The sequence below is a fragment of the Protopterus annectens genome, chromosome 1.part1 (assembly GCF_019279795.1).
Source record: "Protopterus annectens isolate FY-2018-M chromosome 1.part1, PAN1.0, whole genome shotgun sequence".
NCBI classification, from domain to species: Eukaryota; Metazoa; Chordata; order Ceratodontiformes; family Protopteridae; genus Protopterus; species Protopterus annectens.
Genome location: NC_056726.1, coordinates 1,743,026,695 through 1,743,050,635, shown reverse-complemented (window position 1 = coordinate 1,743,050,635; position 23,941 = coordinate 1,743,026,695). Strand labels below are relative to the sequence as shown.

General features: G+C 44.6%; 1 protein-coding gene across 2 annotated transcripts in view; it reads right to left on the bottom strand.

Moving 5' to 3' along the window:
• ARID1A (AT-rich interaction domain 1A) overlaps positions 1–23,941 on the bottom strand; it is a 3,912,194-nt gene that overhangs the window by 383,834 nt on the left and 3,504,419 nt on the right. For both annotated transcript variants that reach the window (XM_044084256.1, XM_044084266.1), the window contains exon 18: positions 2,256–3,084. In XM_044084256.1, the coding sequence (XP_043940191.1) occupies positions 2,256–3,084 (829 nt within the window). The remainder of the gene's footprint in view (positions 1–2,255; positions 3,085–23,941) is intronic.

Below are 23,941 nucleotides of genomic sequence, written 5' to 3'. Positions count from 1 at the left end.
ATTACTGTGGCGTTGTATGTCTTTAATAATAATTGTCCTGGATGCAGAAGGTCCTTGAAAGCTGTTAGGGCATTTTGAACAGCCAACATCTCTTTTTGATTGATGTGAAGATGCATCTGGTCTGTGGTCCACTTGCCCTGAATGCATTTTCCTGCCATGTGTGCTCCCCAGGCGTAATCCAAAGCATCTGTTGTTAGAGTCTGCCTGGCTGTGGGTAGAGTAAAAGGCTGACCCTTGTTTAGGTGACATGCCTGTGCCCACCATCGAAACTCCTATTGTAGGCAGGGAATCATTGGTATTACTGCTTCTAAACTGTGAGAGTGTTGAATCCAAACACTTTTTAGGTACCATTGTAATTTCCTCATATGCAGTCTGGCATATGATATTAGTAGTATGCAGGATGCCATGAATCCCAGGGTGTGCAGAATTTTTCTTGCAGGGAGATGGGACTTTTTTGCCAGTAATTGAAAATATTGAGTTAGTTGAACTTGTTTGTCTGGCATGAGGTAAGCCAAGCCATCTGGGCCGTTGTATTTAAGCTGGCACCCAAGAATATAATCTGTTGTGAGGGCACTAGTTTTGACTTCTTTTCGTTTACTGTGTACCCTAGAGACATTAGCAACCTTTTTACAAACGCCAGATGCTGTAGAAGAATGTCCTTTGTCTCTGCCTGAATGAGGCAGTCGTCTAGGTATGGATATATTTGAATTCCTTTTTGTCTGCAAAATGCAATTACTGGTGCCAGGCACTTTGTGAAGACCCTGGGCGCAGTAGATAAGCCAAAGGGCAGTGCAGATAATTGGTAGTGCATTGTACCAACTTTGAATCTGAGGTATCTTCTGCAATTCTGTCTGATAGGGACATGCAGATATGCCTCTTTGAGGTCCAGAGTAACAAGCCAAGCCTTCTTGCCCAGCATGGATGCCTGTCTTTATCCTTGTCCTTGCGTTTTTTCGGTATTGCGGACATCGGTTGATCCGACGGCCTAGTATAACTGAACCTTCGGCCAAAGTAGTGCAAAGCAAAATCAAAACATCTTTTTATAGTGCATTTGTTAAATCTAGCACAAAACCTACAACTAGTGACGTCGTGATCAAGGCCTAGGCATGGAATACAGTAAGAGTGGAAGTCCTTATGAGGTATTTGCTTCCCACAAGAAATACAATTATTAACTTTTTCTGACATCGGTCTGAGGCAAGAAAAAGTTTCAACGGGTACTTAGCTTTATTGAAGACTTCGGATCTGAAATTCGACTTCGAAAATCTCAGGAGTCGGCCGACCGGCACTTGCGAACTGCTTCTGCTTCGGGCACCGCGCGGCAAGAAAGACCGAAGAAAATAGCGTCGGATGCATCTTGCATACCCCTGGCACACTGATGTCAGGGAAGAAGCGACAGCAACCGACGCCGGACCAAGACTTTGGAACTCTGGCCGACTGCGGGACCGCCTGATGGCAGGATAACCCAAGTGTAATGACTGCAGCAGTGTAACACGAACATCAGACAGCTTGAGGACAGCAGAAAGGATAAGCAAGGGCCATGAATCCCAATTTTGACTTCAGAGACGTGTCTGTCTTTATTCCTCTACAGGTATTCCTTCCTGGATTGGAATTTCTTACCAGGCTTTTTTCCTCTAGCTTTTTAGAAAAGTTGTCAACATGCAACAAAGAAAATTAGACTTTTTCCATTCTTGCCACATTTTGTGTGCATTTAATACACCCTGCTGTTAGCTTTTCTATGATGCTTCAAGATGGGCAAAACTACTGAGACTAGAATGCAGCTATGTGATATAAATTAAACAAGTATAACACAGAGAATGAAACACTCTAGCAGTGTCTGATGCTTTACTACTATTAGGAGAAGGTGGCATAAACACTTAATGACATGTGCTATGTTCACTGAAGCATAACAGGAATAAGGGAAATGAAAAATGATTTACCGTAGTGGACCTGGAGAAAGCTGGTAAAAAAACACTTTGTACTAAGGGATCCTGTAAAGCAAATAGCAAGCAGATGACAATGTTCCTACATATTACACCCGCTGCAATACATTTTGCAAGGTAAGACTTGATGTTCAGTCCTGCCACCTAGTACTAAGGCTTCTATACACCTGGGCAGCTGAAAAAAAAATTCCAAGCATCACTGAGATTTTTCTAATAAGCACATTACAAGTGCATCATATGATTTTATGAAGAGTTTTCCCACATTTTGAATCTAACTACTGTACTTTCATATGCTGAAAAAAACAGCACTCTTACCAATATCCTTAGTAGTCAGTCTTCTCCTCTGTTTTAAGATAGGTTGTGATGCCTCTACTGATCCTGCTGGAAAAGTAATGTCTCGTCGAATCACTGGTGGCTGAACAGGGGCTGGAGAAATGTGGGATGCAGGTACAGGTGGGCCAGCCTTTTGCATTTTCACCCCTGTGGGAAGAAAGGGTAATTTGCTTGGCGATGTCCTTGCTTCCATGGGGCGGGGTACTGGGGCAGGGCTCGACACCTGGGGAATGTGATTTTGCAAGGCAGTAGTAGCAGCAGGCTGGAAGTTAGCTTGAGGGGGTCGTGTCATTGGGGCAACAGGGGCAGAGGGACCATAAGTAGGTGCACGCTGACTGACTTGAGATGACCATTGTCCCTCATGGTTTATCCTTTGTTCTGAATGCATTACCTCATCTGTCCGGTTCATGCCATGGTAAGCAGGGCCTTGTGTTGGTGTACCATGGCCTTGACGATTTGTATAATTGTATGCCATTTCACTGCGTCCTTGCCATGCTGAACTCTGCTGTGGGCCTTCAGCACTTGTCTGCATAGAGTTGTTCATGATCTGCTGAGGTACTGGCTGTTGTGCTGTAGAACTAGGGGAGGCCTGTACTCTGTCTCTACCAAACTGAAATGGGAACTGATTTTGAGGAGCTGCTTGTCTCCGTTCTGTGCCAGGGTAAGCACTTCCATACTGGTTATAAATCTCTTGCTGAGATGTTGGTGGCTGTGTCTGCTGCTGCTGTCCGCCATATGGTACACTGTACAATTCTCCCTCATGCCGCTTGGGAGGGGGCCCATATCCCCCATCAAGTGGTCGCTTGTAGTTCTAGAACACAAAAAAAATACATTCAGTCAAAATTACTCTACATTCAGCCCTGTGGTCTCCTGCTAATTGATCAAAATACTAAACTAGTAAGCAATACTATTAAAAAAGTTCTGAGATTCTAACAGCAAGCTATTTCACAGTCAATGGAGAAATATGAAGACCTGCTGTCAACCTCTCTGCCTTATGCTGGAAAGGGTGGCACATGTTCACCAGTCAATGAAACTGAACTCTTGACTTTGGCAAACAAGTTCACGTTACACTACATCTGGATCTTGGTAACAGCCATATAACTACTGGATAGTTACAGTCTGGACAACAAAAATAGATGGCAACTAAGTTGCTAACACTCTATCCTTTTCATTTCTGAATATCAGGAGGGAGACGTACAAGTTACAATAAGACAGGATGGGCCAAGAGAAAAATGGTTGTGTAAAATCTTATCATAACCATAGATATCCTTCTCTTCCATGTTGCAGTATTCTTTACATGAGGGATTTCCTGCCATAAACAATCCAGACATCCGGCCAGTATACAAAAGACTATCACTGTTATGTAAGTGGGACATCGCACGTAGGTCCAAGGCTGGTGTCGGCCATAAAAGTGATATCCGCATGTACCATCCTCAGAAATGAATGCCACAGGAACATCAGCCTAAGGTACAAAAGGAGGAAACACACATCCAAATAAAGAACAAGAACCAGGGAGAAGATGGAGGGGATAGAATACTACAACATGGAAGAGGACATCTATGGTTATGGTAAGACTTTACACAACTACTCTATGCCCTTCTAGCCCTATGTTGCAGTCTTTCTTTACATGAGGGAGAGTACCACAGCTCATGAGGAAAAAAAGGGAGAATGAAGGAACTGAGGCACTTTCTACGAAGCCATGAAGAATGGCTCTAGCAAAACCTGGTCTGGACCTTGAAATGCCATCCAACTTGTAATGTTTAGTAAAGGTATGCACAGAAGTCCAAGTAGCTGCTTCTAAAATGGAAGTATCCAAACCTTTGAAAACACACCAGAAGAAGCTACAGCCCTAGCAGAGTGAGCCTTAAAAGGAGAAGAAAGGCTCTTACCATGAAGAACATAAAAGGAAATTGCTTTAGAAAACCAAGTAGAAATTGTCTGCTTAAAAGCAGGCCTTCCCAGGGCCCTGGGAAGAAGGCACAAAGCTGATCAGATTTCCTGGCAGCTTTAGTTTTATCAGGTGTGTAGTATCCTCTCACTGGAAGACTGTGGAGAGGGGAAAAGGTGGGCAATTTAATGGACTGATTAAGTGACAACTCATTCACAACCTTGGGCATAAAGGAAGGATTGGAACGCAAAGAAACCCTGTCGTTATGCAAAAAACAGGAAGAGTGGAAATGCCATCAAGACTTGTAGTTCAGACACCCTTCTGACTGAAATAACAAGAAGCAGCAAAGTTTTCCAAGTACAATACTGCAGGGTAGCTAGTGCTGCAGGCTTAAAAGGAGCCACAGTGAACTTTTCCAGAACAAAATTAAGGTCCTAGGGTGGTGGAACAGGTTTCCTGGGAGGTCTAGTGTGAACAACTCTTTTTTAAGGAAAAGTTAAACCTCCAATCTGGAGGCCAAAGGGGGAGACAGAGGCAGACATTCAGAAATATCTGAAAGGTGAGATTTAAGAGAATAATAAGCGCCAACATGGCTTTCAAAAGTTCACACAAGTAACTTAGAATCAAAGGAATGTCCACATGTAGTGGGTCTAGGTTATGAGAAAGACACCAGATGGAAAACCTCTTCCATTTGGATACGTAGGACTTCTTAGTATTGGGTTTCCTGGTCTTCTGCAGCACCCTAAGCACATCCTCAGAAAAAAGGTGTCTAAAAAGAATCAAAAGTTTATCACCCACAGTGTGAGTTGCAAAGTTGACAACTGAGGATGAATGAGTGATCCCTTGTTTTGTGTGAGGAGATCCACCGTGTGAACTAACTTGTGATGACTTACCCTTGGCTAAATGTAGAAGAGGGAACTAATGTTGTCTTGGCCAAAAGGGAGTCACCAGCACAATTTTTGGTTTGTTCTGTTGAATACTCAGCAGGACTTTCTGAACAAGGGATGTGTACAGAAACAACCCCTTTCAAGAGATAGGGTGTCCACCTTCCACACCAGAGTACCTGGAACTCTAGTACAAAACTTTGGAAGTTGTCTGCTCAAAGAGGAGGCAAAAGGATCTATTTGATGTGTACCCAACAGGTGAGAATGTCCAGAAACATCTCTGTGAAGCATCCATTTGTGGGATTGAATCATGGACCTGCTCAGACTGTCTGCCACAACATTTTGATTGGAAGAGATGTACACTGCTTGCACAGTAACTTTGTATTGAGATGCCATTTCCCATGCCAAAACAGCTAGCTTGCAAAGAAAGTACAATTCCATCCTCCCCTATTTGTTTACATACCATAGAAGTCTGACATTGTAAACAGTTTGAGAGATCCTGGAAGAAGAGTATGAAAAGCCTGAAGAGCAAACAGAACAGCCCTGATCTCTTTTATGTTTTGTGTGTTCCGTCCTCTGTGAAGGAGACCATAGGCCTTGTACCTTCATGGATGCAAAGTAGGCCCCAACCCATGTCTGAGGTGTCCATGAACAACTACTGAGTTGGAAGGGGAGGATGCAAAGGCATGCCTGGACTCTAGGAAATCTATTGAATCCACCAAAGAAACTCCCTGTTTAGGCAAGATACAAGGACAACAAATTCCAGTGGGTGAGCATGCTGCATCCAAACTGATACCACGTATCATTGAAACTTTCTCATGTGGAGTTTGGCAAGAGGCAGCATGGGAATAGTGAAAGCCATGAAACCCAGAAGCTTGAAAAACTCCCTGGTTGTTAAAGACTGCAGAGGGAGAAGGTCTTGAGAAAGTGACTACAGACAAAACGTTCTGAGGAGGAAGAGAGGCCAACATGAGATCTGTCTGAATCCAGCACTGCAGGAAAATGTGGCCCTGTGACAGGGTGAGCATGCAGTTTTTGTAACTGATCATGAATCCCAACCTTTGCAGAAGAGTAGTTCTGAACAGGATATTGTGATACAAGTTATCTGGGAGTGGTGCCTGTAGCAACAAGTTGTCCAAACAGGGAAAGACCTATATGCCTTGGAGTCTGCAGAAAGCAAAAACAGGAGTTGAGTATTTTGTAAAGACCCTTGGTGCCACAGAGACCAAAAGGAAAACACTGAACTGAAAATGTGAGGCAGCAACAGAAAAACATAAACATTTTCTGTAAACAGGGTAAATGGGAACATGTAAGGCAGGCATCCTTGAAATCCAAGGAGGCCAAACATGCCTATGGAAGAATGAGAGGAAAGGTACAGTTGTGTACACTTACCATAAATGTAGATGTTCGAGTGTATTCACTGTTGCAGTCATTCCATTTGGGTAATTTGCTGACAGGTTGCCCTCAGTCGGCCTGAATAACAAAGTCTTGGGTCCTGCGTTGGTTGCTGTCTCCTCTTCCATGACGTCAGGTCATCAGGGGTATAAAACATGCAGCAGACACCATTTTTATTCAGTTTTTCATGCCCCAGATGTCAGGTGCCCCACCAAACGAGGAGCAAAAATATGTATGTGTAAATATATATATATATATATATATATATATATATATATATATAAATATATATATATATAAAAAACAGAAATATATGTAAATGCACTTTTAGCAACATAAACTTTACCTTCATCTAACAGCAAATACACCACAAAGGCTTTAGAATATAGTGAAGGAAAGAAAAGTTATAGAAAAGGGGGATGGCGGGTGGGTAACCAGGACTGCAACAGTAAATACTCTCGAACATCTACATTTACGTTAAGTGTACACAACTGTACTATGTTCTTCATGTTTCACTGTTGCAGTCATTACATTTGGGTAGAATCCCAAAGCTATGGATGGGAGGATGGAACTAAATAGCATTAGGAGCGGCTATAAGGCCCTGCAGAACTGAAGTGGCAAAGCCTGCCTTGGATTTGGAGAAGAGAGGTAAATGATAATGCTTTGTGAAGGTATGAACTGAGCTCCAAGTAGCAGCTTCTAAAATGTCTTCGGTTGGAACTCCTCTGACAAAGGCTGTTGAGGTAGAGGCAGCCCTGGTGGAATGTGACCTGATCCCTTTGGGCACAGGTTTACCATGGTGCAAGTAGCAGAAACGAATGCAGTGGCTTATCCACTTAGAAATAGTCTGCTTTGATATAGCCTTCCCCTCTGATCCTGAAGCAAATGCCACCAGTAGTTGCTCAGACTTCCTTAGAGATGTGGTCTTGTTTAAGTAGAATCTTAGTTGTCTGTGTACATCCAATGAATGCAGAATCCACTCCCCCTTGTTCTGCGGATTTGGGTAAAATGTTGGCAGGTGAATTGTTTGGTTAAGAGCCACACTGGATACCACCTTAGGCATAAAGGAAGGATTGGTTCTGAGGGACACCCTGTCTGGGTAAAATGTAATAAAAGGCTCCACAGCCATGAGAGCCTGTAGTTCTGAAACCCTTCTTGCTGAAGTGATTGCCAAGAGAAAAGCTGTTTTCCAAGATAAATATTTTATATCTGCAGTAGCTGCTGGTTCAAAAGGAGGCAGGGTGAGTTTTTCCAGCACAAAATTGAGGTCCCATGCAGGAGTTGACAATCTTCTGGGAGGCCTTAAATTTTTGGCCCCTCTAAGATACTGTTTTAGCAGAGGATGAGAAAAGAGGGGAGGCTCCGTGTTGTAATGAGCCGAGAAGGCAGAGGCATGGATTTTTATTGAAGAAAAAGATAGGCCCTTTTTAGGCATCTCAGTCAAGTATTGTAAAATCTGAGGAATATTTGGTTTTGCTGTGTCCATTTCCTTGTGCTTGGTTCCAAGCACAGAATCTCTTCCATTTATCAGCATAAGATTATCTAGTACTAGGCCTTCTGGCTTCCAAAATGACATCCATCACAGATTTACTGAAAGGTGGTGTTTGAATAATTACATGATCAGCCATGCTGCAAGGTTCAGAGTTTGGAGCAGAGTGTGCAGAATTTGATTGTTCTGCTGAGACAAGAGATGAAGTATTTGTGGCAAGTGCAAGTACCAATGAGGGAGTTCACACATATTCCTTAGAATTGGGTACCAGTGCAGGTGAGGCCAGTCCGGAGCAATCAGGATCATTTCTGGTTTTTCCTTTCTGACCTTTAGTAAGACCTTGGAGGGATGAGGCAGAGGGGGAAAGGCATAGACTGATAGGTTTTTCCAACTGAAGGATAGGGTGTCCACTTTCCATGCTCGTCTGTGATAAGTCCTTGTGCAGAATTTGTCCAGTTGATAATTTTGGGGAGAGGCAAATAGATCTATGTCTGGGCTCCCCCATTTCTGTGTTACCATGCTGAAGATTTGTGGATCCAGTTTCCACTCGTGTGGCTCCATAAGATTTCTGCTCGTCGTCTGCCAGAGTATTTTGTTTAACTGGCAGGTATGGAGCTTGAAGATGTACTTAAGTCAAAGCTGTGTTCCACAATGCCAAGGCTAGTCTTCAAAGGAGGTGGGAATGTGTACCTCCCTGTTTATGTATGTACCACATAACCGTGGTGTTGTCCGTCTTTATCAGTAGTTGTCCTGGACGAAGTACGTCCTTGAAGGCTGTCGGAGCATTCTGAACAGCTAGCATCTCTTTCTGGTTGATATGCAGATGCATTTGTTCTGGGCTCCATATGCCCTGAATGCATCTCCTGGCCAGGTGGGCCCCCCAAGCATAGTCTGATGCGTCTGTAGTTCGGGTTTAGGTGGTAGGGGGTACAGTGAATGACAGTCCCTTGTTTTGGTGACATGTCTCTGCCTACCAAAGAAACTCCTGTTGTAGGCAGCGAATGAGAGGAATCATTGTTTCCAGACTGTGACAATGTTGACTCCATAAACTTTTTAGGTACCATTGACGTTTCCTCATATGCAGTCTTGCATATGGAATTAGTAGAATGCAGGATGCCATGAACTCCAAAGCCTGCAGAATTTGTCTTGTAGATAACTGAGTTTTTGTTGCCATCTGTTTGAAGTATGTTGTCAGTTGTCTTTGTTTGTCTGTCGTAAGGTAAGCCATCTGGGCAGTTGTATTCAAGCTTGCACCCAGGAATGTAATTATTTGAGAGGGTACCAGTTGGGATTTCTTTTTGTTTATTGTGTACCCTAGGCATGTTAGAAGCCTTTTTACAAATGCCAGATGTTGAAGAAGAATGTCCTTGTCCTCTGCTTGACTGAGACAGTCGTCCAGATAAGGATAAATTTGTATGCTTCTTTGTCTGCAAAATGCAATTACTGGTGCCAGGCACTTTGTAAAGACCCAGGGCGCAGTAGATAAGCCAAAGGGCAGTGCAAAGAATTGGCAATGCAAAAAACCTGCCTTGAAGCGAAGGTATCTTCTAAACAATTCCCTTATTGGGATATGCGGGTATGTCTCTTAAGTCTAGAGTCACTAACCAAGCGTTCCTGCCCAGCATAGACAGTAACTATTGTAAAGTCAGCATTTTGAATTTTGGAATGCCCAGAAACGTGTTTAAAATCAATAAGTCCAGTACTGGGCGCCAGGCATGGTCTTTTCTAGGTACCAGGAAAAGTCTTGAATAAAAACCTTGTCCTTTTTCCTGTTCTGGTACTGGTCGAATAGCCGTCATATCCATGAGGGACGTAACTTGTTTCTGAGCCTCTGCCCACTGATTTTGTGGCAGATCTGGCCAACCGTTTGGAATTGGCAAAGTATGGAAATTAAATCTGTACCCCTGGGATACTATGTTTAATACTCACTTGCCCTGGGTAATTAACTGCCAAATTTGAGCATGAAGTGCTAATTTTCCCCCCAAGGGGGATGCCAAAAGATACGTGCTTGGTGAAGGTAGAGGGAAGTCATTGAGACTGCTTACTGTAGGGTTCTGCTTTGTTTCCTCCAGATTTGGAGGTGGAGGCACCCCATTGCTTTGACCTGTAAGAACCCTGTGATTGGTATCTACAGCCTTTTGAGCACCTGGATATGCCTTGAGAGGCTCTGTTGGACACAGGAAAGGACCAATTTTTTGTAGGCCAGTGCCTACTGAACCTGGGTGGCTGCACTTGTAAGAAATATTTTACAGTTTGCATAGATTTAGCTTTGCCTTCCATTTTCTTTAAAACCTCCTCTGCCTTATTACCAAACAGAGTATCATGCTGTAAAGGGGCATCCAACAATTTAGCTTTAACATGATCAGGCAGATTTTGCTCCTTGAGCCAGGCCATGCCTTCTAATCACATATCCAGTAACTGTGGCCCTGCAAGAGGCCTCCAAGGAATCAAAACCACATTGCAAAGTATGCTTTCCAACCTGTTCTGCTGCATGCAATAATTCCTGTAATTCTTTAGTTTCCACACAATCAGAAATCAACAATTTTCTGTTTCAATAAGCCCATAACATGCTGTTGATATTTAAGCATATGAAACTGGCAGTTTAAGGCCCTACTTGCCAAGGTTGCAGACGTATAAACCTTTTTTCCCCCATCTATCCAGTGCCCTGGAATCTCTTATCAGAGGGGGTAGGATATTTGGCTGTAGAGGCCTTTACACATTTGGGACCCTGTGAGATAGTCTTAGGATCAGCAGCAGGATTTTTGAATAGAAATTTGTGGGAGTCAGGAACCCTGTAATATCTGTCTGGCTTACTAGGAGCCAGAGGTAGGGAATCAGGAGCCATGCTTGATTCCGAAAACACATCAACAATGTCTAATACAGGAGGTATTGCCAAAGGCCTATGCTGAGGAAGAAGGAAATCCCTAAGCCTCTTTTTTGATTTAGAGAAATCCTGACTCTCAAAATGAAAATGTTACCTTAAAGTATGCAAGGTTTCTCCAAAGGAATAATCCTCAGGAGGAGATGCAGACTGGCGAGTGGCTTAGGAGAAGCTTCGTCATAGTTTTGGACCTCGACTGTCTGTCTTTCTTTGCATTTTTTGTGAATTCCGGTAGTCGGATTGCTAACCGACGACATTTCAGGATAATTACATCTTGATCCAAAATATTTAGAAGCAAAACTATACAGACGCTTAATAATGCGTTGGCTAAATCTAGCACAAAACCGACAGCAAGGCACGTTATGATCTGGGCCTAGGCAAGGAATACAGAACAAATGAAAATCCTTATGAGGTATTTGCTTCTCACAAGTAATGCAATTATTAACTTTTACTGACATCGGTAAGGAGCAAGAAAAAAAGTTTCCCCAATGGGGTACTTAGCTTTAGTTTGAAGACTTTGGTTCTGAAACTCGAATGCGAAAATTTCAGGAGTCTGCCGACCGGCACTTGCCAACTGCTTCTGCTTCGGGCACCGCGCGGCAAGAAAGACAGAATAAAATGGCGTCGGCTGCATGTTTTATACCCCTGACAACCTGACGTCATGGAAGAGGAGACAGCAACTGACGCAGGACCAAAGACTTTGTTATTCAGGCCGACTGAGGACAACCTGCCAGCAGATTACCCAAATGTAATGACTGCAACAGTGAATCACAAAGAACATCAGTCTGGAGCGAAGGAAGGTGCTGAGGTGAGAAAGGTCCAGAATGGGTCTCCATGGGCCATCTTTCCTGGGAATCAGGAACGTTCTTGAGTAGAACCCTCTTCCTCTTTGTGACAGTGGGACTTCTTGGATAGTTCCCTGGGATATCAGCTCTTGGAGCACCTCTGTGGATAATGGACAGAACCCATGAATCATGTGTGATGTTTTTCCCAGACTGGAAGGGAGAGAATAAGGCACTGAGAGGGGGGAATGTGACCAGAGGAAACCAGGTAGTCACAGAGTGCCTGGCTTGCCTGGAAAATACTGCTTTTGAGAAGGAGGAGGAGTATGAGACAGTTTCCTAACAAAAGAAGTCTTAACTGAGTAGATCTTTTGAAATTTGGGAACTGAAGACAAAACGATACGTTAAATTCTGCAGCTCTTTACCTTTCTCCTGTAGAGACTTGAACAAGGTAGCAGCTGAAGTACCAAACAAGGCACCATCTAATGGTGTACTCATTAGCTTGGCCTTAAAGTCTTCAGGAAGAGGTTGGAGCCTTAACAAAGAGTAGATTCTTAACAGAGCCAGAGGCAGAAGCCCTGGCAGATGATTCAGCAGCATCATAACTGCATCTAATGGAGTGGCGTACCACTTTGGAAGATACCCTCAAAACAGGAAAGCTGAGACTTTACATCTGAATCTGGAAGATCAGAGAGAGCTGAGTGGCCTGAGAAAGGAGGGCTAAAGTATACTTATTCATTTGGGTTTGATAGTTAATTGCCCTAAAGGCAAGGGTAGCTGAAGTGTACACTTTTTTCCCTAGCCTTTCCATGGTTTTACTCTCCTTAACCGATGGGAGAAGAGAACTGGAAGGCAAAAGACTGGATGGCTTATCAGTAGATATAGAAATAACCAGTGGGTCTGCAGCAGGGCATTTATAAAGGAATTTACAGTCCTCTGGAACTTTGGAGAACTTATCTGGCTGTTTGGGTTCAGAAGGTTGAGAGTCTGGACTCTTAGAAAGAAAAGTGAAAATGTCCAGAAAAGCTGGCAGAACCGGAGACGCAGCAGATGGAGAAGGTGAATCCATTTGCAGTAATTTGTAGCATCTCCTCTGCACATCAGTAACCTGTTTGTGATACTGTGGGAGGTTGGCATAATGGTTAAGGTGTTTACCTTACAGACAAAAGGTGCAGGGTTTGATTCTCACATAGGATAACTGGCTAGCCTTAAAATGGTCCACAAGGGCAATTAGCCTAGTACTAACCTATGAACTGAATAGTGAGCAGTCCCACTTGAAAAACTCCCTCAGACGAGTAATAGTCTCCCCAAAGGTGATATCTTCACCAAGAGACTCAGTTCCACTGGACTCCTCCTAAGGTGAAGCACACTCCAAGGGGGCAGAGTATGCCAAAGACTCACCCTCTGAGGAATCATCATCCTCAGATACAACTTGCTCCTTAAACCTTTTCTAAGGGGAAGTAGTAGAAGCTGGGCTTGGAAGGAAACACCAGTGGGAGGCTTCAAAGCCATAAAGGCATTAAATAATCCCTGTGTGAAGGCCTGTCCAGTCAGGCGGAGGCTCATGAGGAGCTGGAAGTTTTTTTTCTTTTTAAGAGGCACAGCATCCTTATGGAAGGTGTAGGCACCCAACGTAGGCTGCATTCTATAACAGTTGCCGGTACTTCCTCCTGAACCAAGACCTGAGGAATACCTCAAGGGCCTTCTGATATAATGAGCCTAGGTTCCCTATGCTCATCCGAAACAGATGCCTGCAAAACATCCAAGGAATTGCCAGTGGCTGACTCCCTAACAGCTTCCGCTCCAGTACCAGCCAATCAGAACTAAATTCCAAACGGGCCTCCAGGCCTTCACCAGCCTTCAGAGGGATGTCCAGAATGGGAGGTGCACACGAAGCTTCAGGCATTCTCTGCAGGCTCAGCAGAAGGGCCAGACATATCCTTCATAATGTCGCACGCTAACTTAAGTTTTTGATTCTCAAGGAAAATGTTGAGAGTGAAGAAGGCTATGCAAGATTTTGTGAACAAACGCCTGACGTACAGAGCAAGATTTATGGTCATGGTAAGGTCCTAAACAAAACAGATACTGGTCATGGCTGTGTGTGGAATTTGTCTTCCACAACAGCACTTGTCTTTTCTGGATATGTAACCTCAGACAGAAAAGCAGTAACAGTATAGGGGGGGAAAAAAAAAACAACGGGGCACTTAACTGAATAAGCTTGCAGAGCAACCAACAACACGGCCAAGCAGACCAATGGTCGAAGATGTCATTTAGAGTGGCGGCAGAGAAGTTCTAAGAATGGTACTTTTATGGCTGAAGCCAGCCTTGGGCCTACGTGTGATATCCCACGTACCTAGCAGTGGTAAAATGTTTTTGTATACTGGACGGACGTCGCAATGGTTTATGGCAGGGAACCCCTTGTGTAAAGAATACTGCAACATAGGAATCGGAGGACATCACAAGGGATGCAAAAAGAAAAGAAAATTAATAAAGAAAAAAATAAATTGGAAAAAGTCACAGACTAAAGTACAATAAATGAGAGTTAGAAGTAAAGTTTGGTGGAGGGAGGAAAGAAGACTAGTATCCAAATAATTTCCCTACTCCTGCACCAACTTCCTAGTTCACCAATATAACCAAATGACAAGCCTCACAAACTTCATACCTCACACTCCGAAAATAACACACACTTGTTCTGTACCAGATCTACTACAGGGCCATCCTGGGGGTAGTGGGTGTTTGGCTAGGTATTACTAATCCACATTATCACAATTCAGTCTCTCTTTTTTTTCCCTTTATCAGCAAAATCCCATTTACTGTAGCATTTAAAGCATCAACTTTAATGTGTGTTATGACAAAGCAGAGCATTGCAAGATTCTATCCATTTGTTCTCAAGGCACCAACAAGCACAATTCTCTCGCTCAAGTAAGAGTGCAAACTTGACACTAAATCATTAAACATAAAAACATACACTTGTCCAACTTGCACTGAACTCAAAGCAGCTGGTGAAAAAATATGTATCCACAAAAATGTAAACAAAGTAATCCTTACTCATGAAGGAAGGGTCATCTCACAGCAACTGATAAGGTAAGACTGCACCGGTTACCTAATATCAAGGACTTTTCCTCTTTGGGTCCTTGACTGGACTGCATTCCAACAAAGCAACCAGCAGACTCAGCAAGCACAGAGCTGAAGTCTCAGTCATGGGGTACATACAATTTCTTAAAGTGGACTGGCTGAGTAATGATCAATGAAACAACTGTTGGTGCTGTGGACAAAGGACAACGAAATGAAAAGGTTAGCTTACGAACTCATCTGACATTCTCCAGTAAACTTACCCATGGAAAAATGCAGGTTTTTCAAACCATTCAGAGGGTTAGGTTTTTGACATGGGATACACAGTAATAGTTAAGGAATTCTTTCTAAATCAGTTATGCTAAGTTGCAAACAGGATGTTCTAAAATAATGTTCTGTCTATTACATTATGCAGAATTCAAGGGGAAGAAAACATACTGTTAATTATAATAACACATTATACGGCAAGAAGCTACAGAACATGAAAAATCGAAGATCAAAAGGCAAAAGTTATGCACTTACCATGATGACAGATCTGTGTTACCTGTCAACCTGCAGGTTGTTGGATCCATCTTGGACCTGGTGCTGACCAAATCCATTTGACTTCAACTTGCCAGGCTCTACCTTCCCCTATCCAAAATCCCCACACTCCCTAAAGAATACCTCAGATTGAGTTTTCCCCCTCTCAATTTAACACAAAGGTATAATGCCTACATAGAGGAGGAAGGACTCCAAGAAAAAGAAGCAATAAAACCTTTCCCACTTGGTCATCCAAGGTTAAAAAACTCACCAACAAAGATGGGGGCAGGAAGGGGGGAAAGACTGAAGCAGATGGAGACAGACAACACAGACCTATCATTATAAGTTTATAACCTTTGTATTTGGTATTGTCTTCTCTGACTTCAACCTGCAGGACAAAGTCTCCAGCCACATAAAAACCCTTGGGAAGATCTAAGGAAGGAAGGATATTCTGCAACACAGGGGAGCCAAAAGAAGCCCTGGAGACCTAGACAATGCCCAGCTTGCAGTAAGACAGTTGTGCGGGCCCACCCAGGTTACTTTTGCACAATCATCTAAGGAAGCCCTAGAAAAGAAGGCTAAAGTAGTAGCCATGGCTCTAATGCAGTGACCTTAAGGTTTACCATGCAAAATCTTTGCTGTCAAAGTGTGAAGTAAGAAAATACAGTCTGACAGCCACTTGGATAATGTCACTTTAGACACAGGTCAATCCAATCTGAATTTAGAAAAGGGAAAAAATGTACCCTGTCCAGATAAAAGCTCAATTGTTTATGGATATTCCAACAATGCAACAGGTATTCGCACTTGTTTGAAAAATTAGGGGGAAAAAAAAAACACAATCTCCGTGGTATCCCGAAGTCTCAAAACAACCCACTAAGCAAGTATAGTGGGCCCAAAAACAAACGTGTACAAAACTTCTGTGTGGAAGATTTTCAGTCCATATATATCTAGTTAATCACTGCATATTAATCAGATCAGACAACAGCAGCAGAAGTAGTGAACTTAATAAATACATAAATATATAAATGCACAGAATTACTAAGTATTCAAAAGTAATCCAAGCAAGGCAGGTAGTCCGTTTCCAGTCGAAAATCCTTTATTAAGTACACAGACAAGCAATCCAAGTAAAACAAAAACAGAGCAACAGTTTCTTCACAAGCTTTCTAAATATATATGTGTGTATATATATATATATATATATATATACTTTTTATCAGGCAAGGGAGTGGTTTATTGTGCTGTAAATCAAAGTGTTATTGGTACACATGTTAAATTCACATCCCTTCCCCATCAGTGAGACATCTGAGCTGGTCCTGCCCTGCTTAGTAGCTGTCATAATAATATAACTCTTATGTACTTTAAAAAAAAATTATAATAATGTGGTACCTCTTATTTAACCAGATTATTAAGTAGATTACTAAGGCTGTGATTTTTGTCCAAGACAATATACTACATGGCTGGAAATACATTAAGCTTAGTCCCTTTGGCAATCAAAAAATATATACAAATATATACATACACACTTTGCATGTAAAAAATCAATCGTAAAAATCATATTCTATTTTCGTAACCTATTGTTAAAGATCGCTTCGTCCTTCTAGACTTCTTCAGGTCTGTGTACAAGAACCCTAAAAACTATCTATGAAAATATTATTGTATAATTAGTTAGTATTGTTATTACACATCATTTTGAATAAAGTGGAAAAAAGAGAACCAGAAAAACATATGATGATGGAAACAAAATATACACAAATTACAACTGATTTAAAAATGGTATTTAAAACCAACTGCGGATTAGCAAGGAGGAAGTAAGGACAGCTATGAAGAAGATGAAGAATGGAAAGGCTGTTGGCCCAGATGACATACCTGTGGAAGAATGTAGGTGTTTAGGTGAAATGGCAGTGGAGTTTTTAACTAGATTGTTTAATGAAGTCTTGGAAAGTGAGAGGATGCCTGAGGAATGGAGAAAGTGTTTTGGTACTGATTTTTAAGAATAAGGGTGATATGCAGAACTGTAGTAACTACAGTGGGATTAAATTGATCAGTCACAGCATGAAGTTATGGGAAAGAGTAGTGGAATAAGAAGTTATGTACTCACCATAACGTTCCATCTGAGTAGGTACCTTCATTTGTCTGCAACCTTTGGGATACGGATCCGATCTCGGATCCGAGCCGGCAACTTCTATCACAGCATAGAGCCGAGCTCCTCCCTTTACCCATAATCCCCTGCCAACCCTGACTGACCTCAGATCAAGTTTGCCCCATACACAGCTAGTACTGTGTCCCAGAGAGAACTAATCTAAAGAACCCTAAGTAGGATCATTTTGGTCAGGGGGAAGGAGGGGGGGATGGTTGCAGACAAATGAAGATACCTACTAAGATGGAACGTTATGGAGAGTACATAACTTCTTAATCTGAAGTAGGACTTCATTTGTCAGCAACCTTTGGGACAGAGTCCCCAGCTACCTAAATCTTGGGTGGCCTTCATGGAAGGATATTCCGGAGCACTGCAGAGCCAAACGACGCCCTACCTTGGGAGACAATAGTATCTACTTTGTAGTGGCTGATAAAGGTATGAGACAAAGCCCAAGTGGCTGCGGAACAAATGTCATCCAGAGAAACTCTAGCCTTGAAAGCAGCCGATGTAGCAATGGCCCTCATAGAATGAGCACGGACTCCCTGAGGTGCAGGCCTTCCCGAGCTCTGATATGCTAAGAGAATACAATTAGATATCCATCGGGAGAGGGTAACCTTAGAAACCGCCTTACCGAAGTTGTTTTTGGCAAAGGAGACAAACAACTGATCGGATTGCCTATGACCAGTAGTTCGATGAGTATAAAAACGTAGTTGTCTGTGCACGTCTAAAGAGTGCAGCTTATACTCTCCTTTGTTTTGATAGTTGAGGAAGAATACTGGAAGATTAATAGATTGATTGATGTTAGCTTCCGATGATACCTTAGGTAGGAAAAGACGGATTGATTCTGAGGTGAACTCTGTCTGGGTGGAAGACCAAATACGGTGGTTTGACATAGAGAGCCTGGAGTTCCGAGACCTTCTTGGCTGAAGTTATGGCCACCAAAAAGGCCGTTTTCCAAGAGAGGTATTTAAGATCAACAGTGGCCGCCGGCTCGAAAGGGGGGCTAGTCAAGGCCTGTAAAACTAGGGATAAATCCCATGGGGGTACCACCTCCTTGACCGGGGGCCTGAGAAGGAAGGTACCCCTAAGGAAGGTCTTACACAGTTTGGAAGTAATAAGCGGCCCTGATTCCTGACCTACATGGTAGTGTGAAATTGCTGCAAGTTGCACTTTGACCGTGGAAGAACTAGCTCCCTGGTGAAAGAGAGAAAATAGAAAACCTAGAACCGACGCTACCGGCGCCGTGAAAGGATCTAACTGATGGTGTTCTGCCCAAATGGAAAAACGTTTCCATTTGCTCTGATAGACCCTTTCTGGTGGAGGGCTTGTGAGCTGCTACTAGGATGGCTTTTGACTGGAGATGAAATTCCGGGAGTCCTTATCAGGAGTGGAACTGGAGCAACCAAGCCGTCAGCTTTAGGTTGGCCAGGTTCGGGGTTGGAAGACCCAGGGGGTGTGAAATGAGATCCGGAAGGGGATCTAACATCCAGGGCGGATGAATCAGGTGAGACCATAGGTAAGGGAACCACATCTGACGAGGCCAGAATGGGGCAATGAGGATCATTTTGCTCCCCAACCGACTGGCTTTCTGCAATAGTTTCAACATCAGGGGCAGAGGCGGGTAAGCATAAAGCAGACCGGGAGGCCAAGCATGAACTAGAGAGTCTCTCAGGGACTCCCCCGGAGGGGGGAGCAGGCCAATGTCGTTGCATTTGGTATTTGAGTGAGAGGCAAAAAGATCGCAACAAGGTCGCCCCCATCGGGCAAATATTTGCTCTGCCACTAGAGGATTGAGAGACCACTCGTAAGGAGTCAGGATAGTACGACTGAGCCTGTCCGCTAATATGTTGGACCGTCCCGGAATGTGCGTTGCGATGAGAAAGCGGTTGGTGGAAATCGCCCATTCCCACACTCTCATGGCCTCGCGGCAGAGTGGGTAAGACCTGGATCCCCCCTGTTTGTTGATGTACCAGACAACTGACATGTTGTCCGTCTGTACCGCAATCGTCCCCACTGGAAGAGGGTTGTGAAGCGCTTGCAACGTCAAAAGCACCGCCCTCATCTCCAGGACGTTGATATGCAAAGAGGTCTCTATGTTGTTCCACATGCCTTGGACTGTTCTGCCCGAATAGTGCCCCCCCACCCCAGGCAAGACACGTCCGTGGTCACTGTGGCGACTGGCGGAGGCAGCGAGAAGGGGCGTCCCATGTGGAGATTGGAGGACTGGAGCCACCACACGAGCGACCTTCTGCAAACCTTGCTTAGGGAGATGGGATGAGACAGGGGATTGCGATATAGGGACCATTGTACCTGGCGGGTCCATTGTATGACCCTCATATTCAACCGGGCCAATGGCAGCAGCGGAATTGCTGCCGCCATTGACCCTAGAGCCCTCAGGACCAATTCCGCCGAAGGAGCTTGAAGTTGAAGGATGGCCTGCACATGCAACCTCAGGTTCTGAAGCCGATCTGGAGTCAAGAAAACAAGCATCAGTCTGGAGTCCAACCTCGCCCCTATGAAATCCAATACTTGTGTAGGAACCAGGGAGGATTTGGCCGTGTTGATGGTCAACCCTAACAGCGGAGCCAGGTTGAGGAAATAATCCCTGCATGAGCAAAGAAGATGCCTTGTTGGGGCGGTAAGGAGCCAGTCATCCGGGAACGGAAAGACCTGAATTCCCTGGAGTCTCAGGTGGGCCGCTATCGCTGCCAAGACCTTGGTGAACACCCTGTGGGCTGAGGTGAGACTGAAGGGAAGGGCCCTGAATTGGAAATGGCTGGCTCCCAGCCGGAAGCGGAGAAACCTCCTGGAGCGTCTGTCCACGAGAATATGATAGTACGCATCCTTGAGGTCCTTAGTAGTGGGAGGATAGATTGCAGAGTGACCATCCGGAACTTTACTTTTGGTACTGCCAAGTTCAAGAAAGAGAGGTCCAAGATAGGCCTCGCGTCCCCCGTCTTTTTTGGCACCAGAAAGAACCTGGAGTAAAATCCTGATCCGTGCTGATCTAGGGGGATGGGCTGGATGGCTCTTTTTTGTAAGAGCTGCTGAATTTCTGCAGCAGTCGCCTCCCTCTGATTGGGTGGTACATCGGGGAGGCTTCTGATACTGGGGGTTACAAGAAAGGGAATTTGGTATCCTCTGGATATAACACGAAGCACCCAGCGATCCGTTGTTATGGACTCCCACATTGCTAGGTGCCTCGAGAAACGTCCACCGACTGCCTCCAGAGTGGAGCAGCCGGGTAACCCCTCAGGGGTTCTGTGTGGGCCTCTCAGAGAAAGGTTCTCTGGACCCAAAGTTCCTGGGACCCCCTCTGCCTCTAGGGCGGCGTCCTCCCTGTCCTCCTCTGCCACGAGAGGACTGGTTGTCCGGAGCAGACTGGGATTGATGTGATTTCCGGAACCACATCTTCTGACCCTTTTGGTTCTTGGTAAAGGACCTCTGGGGAGCAGAGAAGCGGTCTCCGACGGCAGACAACGTCTTCCCGTCTTTCTCACTCTGGACAAGGGTGTCGTGAATGGTTTTGCCAAACAATGCAGAACCATCAAAAGGGGCATTCGGCAAATGACGCCTTAAAGGGTTCCGAGAAGTCACAATGTCGGAGCCAGGCTTGCCTCCTCATGACCAGCCCGACTCCGCCTGCTCTAGCGGCTCCCTCAGTGGTGTGAGACAAGAGCCGCATAGAGGTGTTGGAAATAGAACGTAGGGTGGACATTCGGGAGGAGTACAGTTCATAGGTTCATACTAGGCTATCTGCCCTAGGGCATTTATAAGCCTAGCCAGAGTGTGTATGGCTTTCGCCACCCATTTTAAATTAATTTTGCTATGCCCTTTTTCGAGGTTAGTATACTGTGCCTCTGTCTAACAGTGACACAGAAGTGATACCCGGGGTAAACCTACGATCTCCCATCCACTCATCAAGATTCCTCTTGAAGAGAGTCAATGAGGGACTCTGCCTAACCTGGACTGGGATTTTATTCCAGAGTGAAGGGAGCCTCTGGGTTATGAATCTGTCCCTCCAGCATGTCCTATTTATTTCAGTGCTGAGGTTTAAGTCCCTCGAGCGCGTAGCTCTATGGGATTTGGATTTTCTGAGGTGCAGCATGTCCATTAATTCCAGGTTGGACATGGCTTTATACGTCAGGCACAGATCGCCTCTGAGCAGGCGGTATGCCACTGAGTAGAGCTGGAGTTCCTTTAACCGGCAGCATACGGCATCTGTTTGAGCCCTTGATCCTCTTGGTGAGGTACTTTTGGGGTCTTTCCAGTTGCTGCAGGTGTCTGGTAAGGTACATCCCAAAAGGGGCATTGTACTCAATTATGGGCCTGATGAGGGATGAGTAAAGAGGCACGATGACCTCCACTGATCTAGATGTGAATCCCTTCATGATTAGGTGGGCTATATAAAATGTTTTTCTAACCACTTTGGCCACGTGGTTGTCAAATGAGAGATTGCTATCAACTTGGGTCCCCAGGTCCCTAATTACTTCTTCTGTACTTAATGGATTACCACCTATGTGGTAATCTGTGGGCACTTTGTTTTTGCCAAAGGGGATGACTATACACTTTTTGGCGTTTAGCTTGAGGCCATGGCTCTGGCACCAGTTGTCTGTTTCTATGAGGCCCTTTTGGAGGATGCTTGTGTCGGCTGGATAGTCTATTATGGCGCCCAGTTTGCAGTCATCTGCGAACGTGGTCAGCCACAGTCCTTCCATGTTGGCCTGTACCTCCGAGAAATATATACTGAACAAGAGAGGTCCCAAGACTGAGCCTTGTGGGACGCCACTTGTACCTGGTTTGGAGTCTGACATGGCTCCAGCTATTCTAACCATGTGGGTTCTGTCCTTGAGCCAGTTTGCAACCCATCTAGTGACATAGGGGTTTATATTTAAGATGGTGAGCTTATCTATAATGCCCGAGTGGGGTATTGTATCGAAGGCTTTTGTGAGGTCCAGGTAGGCTGTGTGGACCACCTTCCCCTTGTCAATGGCCTTGGTGACTGTTTCAAAGAAATCGACCAGGTTTAAGAGGCAGGATCTGCCCTTAACAAAGCCGAACTGGGTAGGATCCAGTGTCTGTAGGTCCCCAATATCTTTATTTATGAGGTCCATGATGATCCTTTCCATAGCTTTGCAGACCAAGCTAGTGAGACTTATGGGGCGATAGTTTCCAGGATCCGTTGAGGCACCACCTTTGTGGAGAGGGACCACTGTTGCTGTACGCCACTCTCTGGGTACATATCCTGTAGTAAGGCTGAGATTGAACAGTAGTTTTAGGTTTGGGTTTAGCTCTTCTTGGAGTTCATGTAGGATGCAGCCCTGGACACCGTCTGGTCCCATTGATGCTGCGTTTCTTGCTTTGGAGAGGGCAGCTCTTACCTGAGCATCTGAGATGTCAGGGGGGCAGCACTCTGCTGGGATAGACATTAGCCCTTTTGGTGGGGAGGAGGGGGGGGGAGAAGTTTGCGCTGAACCTCTCAGCTAGGATGTTGGCAATGTCTGTGGGTTCGGTGTATTTTTTGTCATTCTGGACTAATTCTGAGCATATCTGGGAATTCCCACCCAGGTTCCTAACATAACTAAAGAAAGCCTTGTGATTATCCTTAGTGTCCTGTGCAATTTTTCTCTCGAAGCTGGCCTTAGACAATTTTATGAGTGCCCGTAGCTTTTTGCTAATACTGATCAGAGATGCCTTCCCTTTTTGGGATTTTGCTCTGTCATGTAGTAGCTTCCTCCTTCTACTGTATAGTTTGTTTATGGCTGGGGTCCACCAGACAAGACGTCTGCCTTTGGAGGATTGGGTCTTGGTTTTATTTGGGATTGCATGATCCATGCATTCCTGAAGGTGTTCATAGAATGCGTTTATAAAGGATTTTGTGGTCTGGGCCGTATTATCCACAGGCCCGGGGGCTTTGAAGGATTCCACCTCGGTTTTGAGGAGTGTGAAATTTGCTTTAGAGAAGTTTTTCCACTGTGGTTTTCTGGGTATGGGGTGGGGTCGGGATGTGAATATCCAGTGAGATTAGTTTATGGTCTGATCTTACCAGTGAGGGATACACTTCTGGTCTGGAGCATAGAGTCCCCATGTTGGTGATGATCAGGTCCAGTATGTTTCCCCTCTTGTGGGAGTGGTAACAAGTTGTTCCATAGCATTTGAGTTTATAAATTCTAGGAACCTTTGGGCTAGGGTGTTGGAGCTAGAGTAATGCTCCCAAGTCTATGGTTGGGTAGTTGAAGTCACCCAATATAATGGTGTTTGGAGAGACCTTCATATTTTCCAGTGTTCTCAGGAAGGCCGAGTGGGGATCCTGGGTTTGGGAGGGTGGTCTGTAGCAGGCTATAAACTGGAAGGCAGTTTTACCCACTGTTAGTTGCACATGGATAGTCTCTGATGCTTCGTGCTGTGCCACCAACCTGGAGGTGTGGGTATCTTTGACGAATATTGATACTCCCCCTCCTTTTGTGGTTTGGTCCAAGTTTTGGGGCCGAAAAGCATGGTATGAGGTATAACCTGGTAGTGCTGGGGTGCTCTCGAGAGCCTTGAGCCAGGTTTCTGTTACTGCACAGATATCGATGTTCTCCATGCTAAGGAGAGTTTCGAGTGCATGCATCTTGAGGT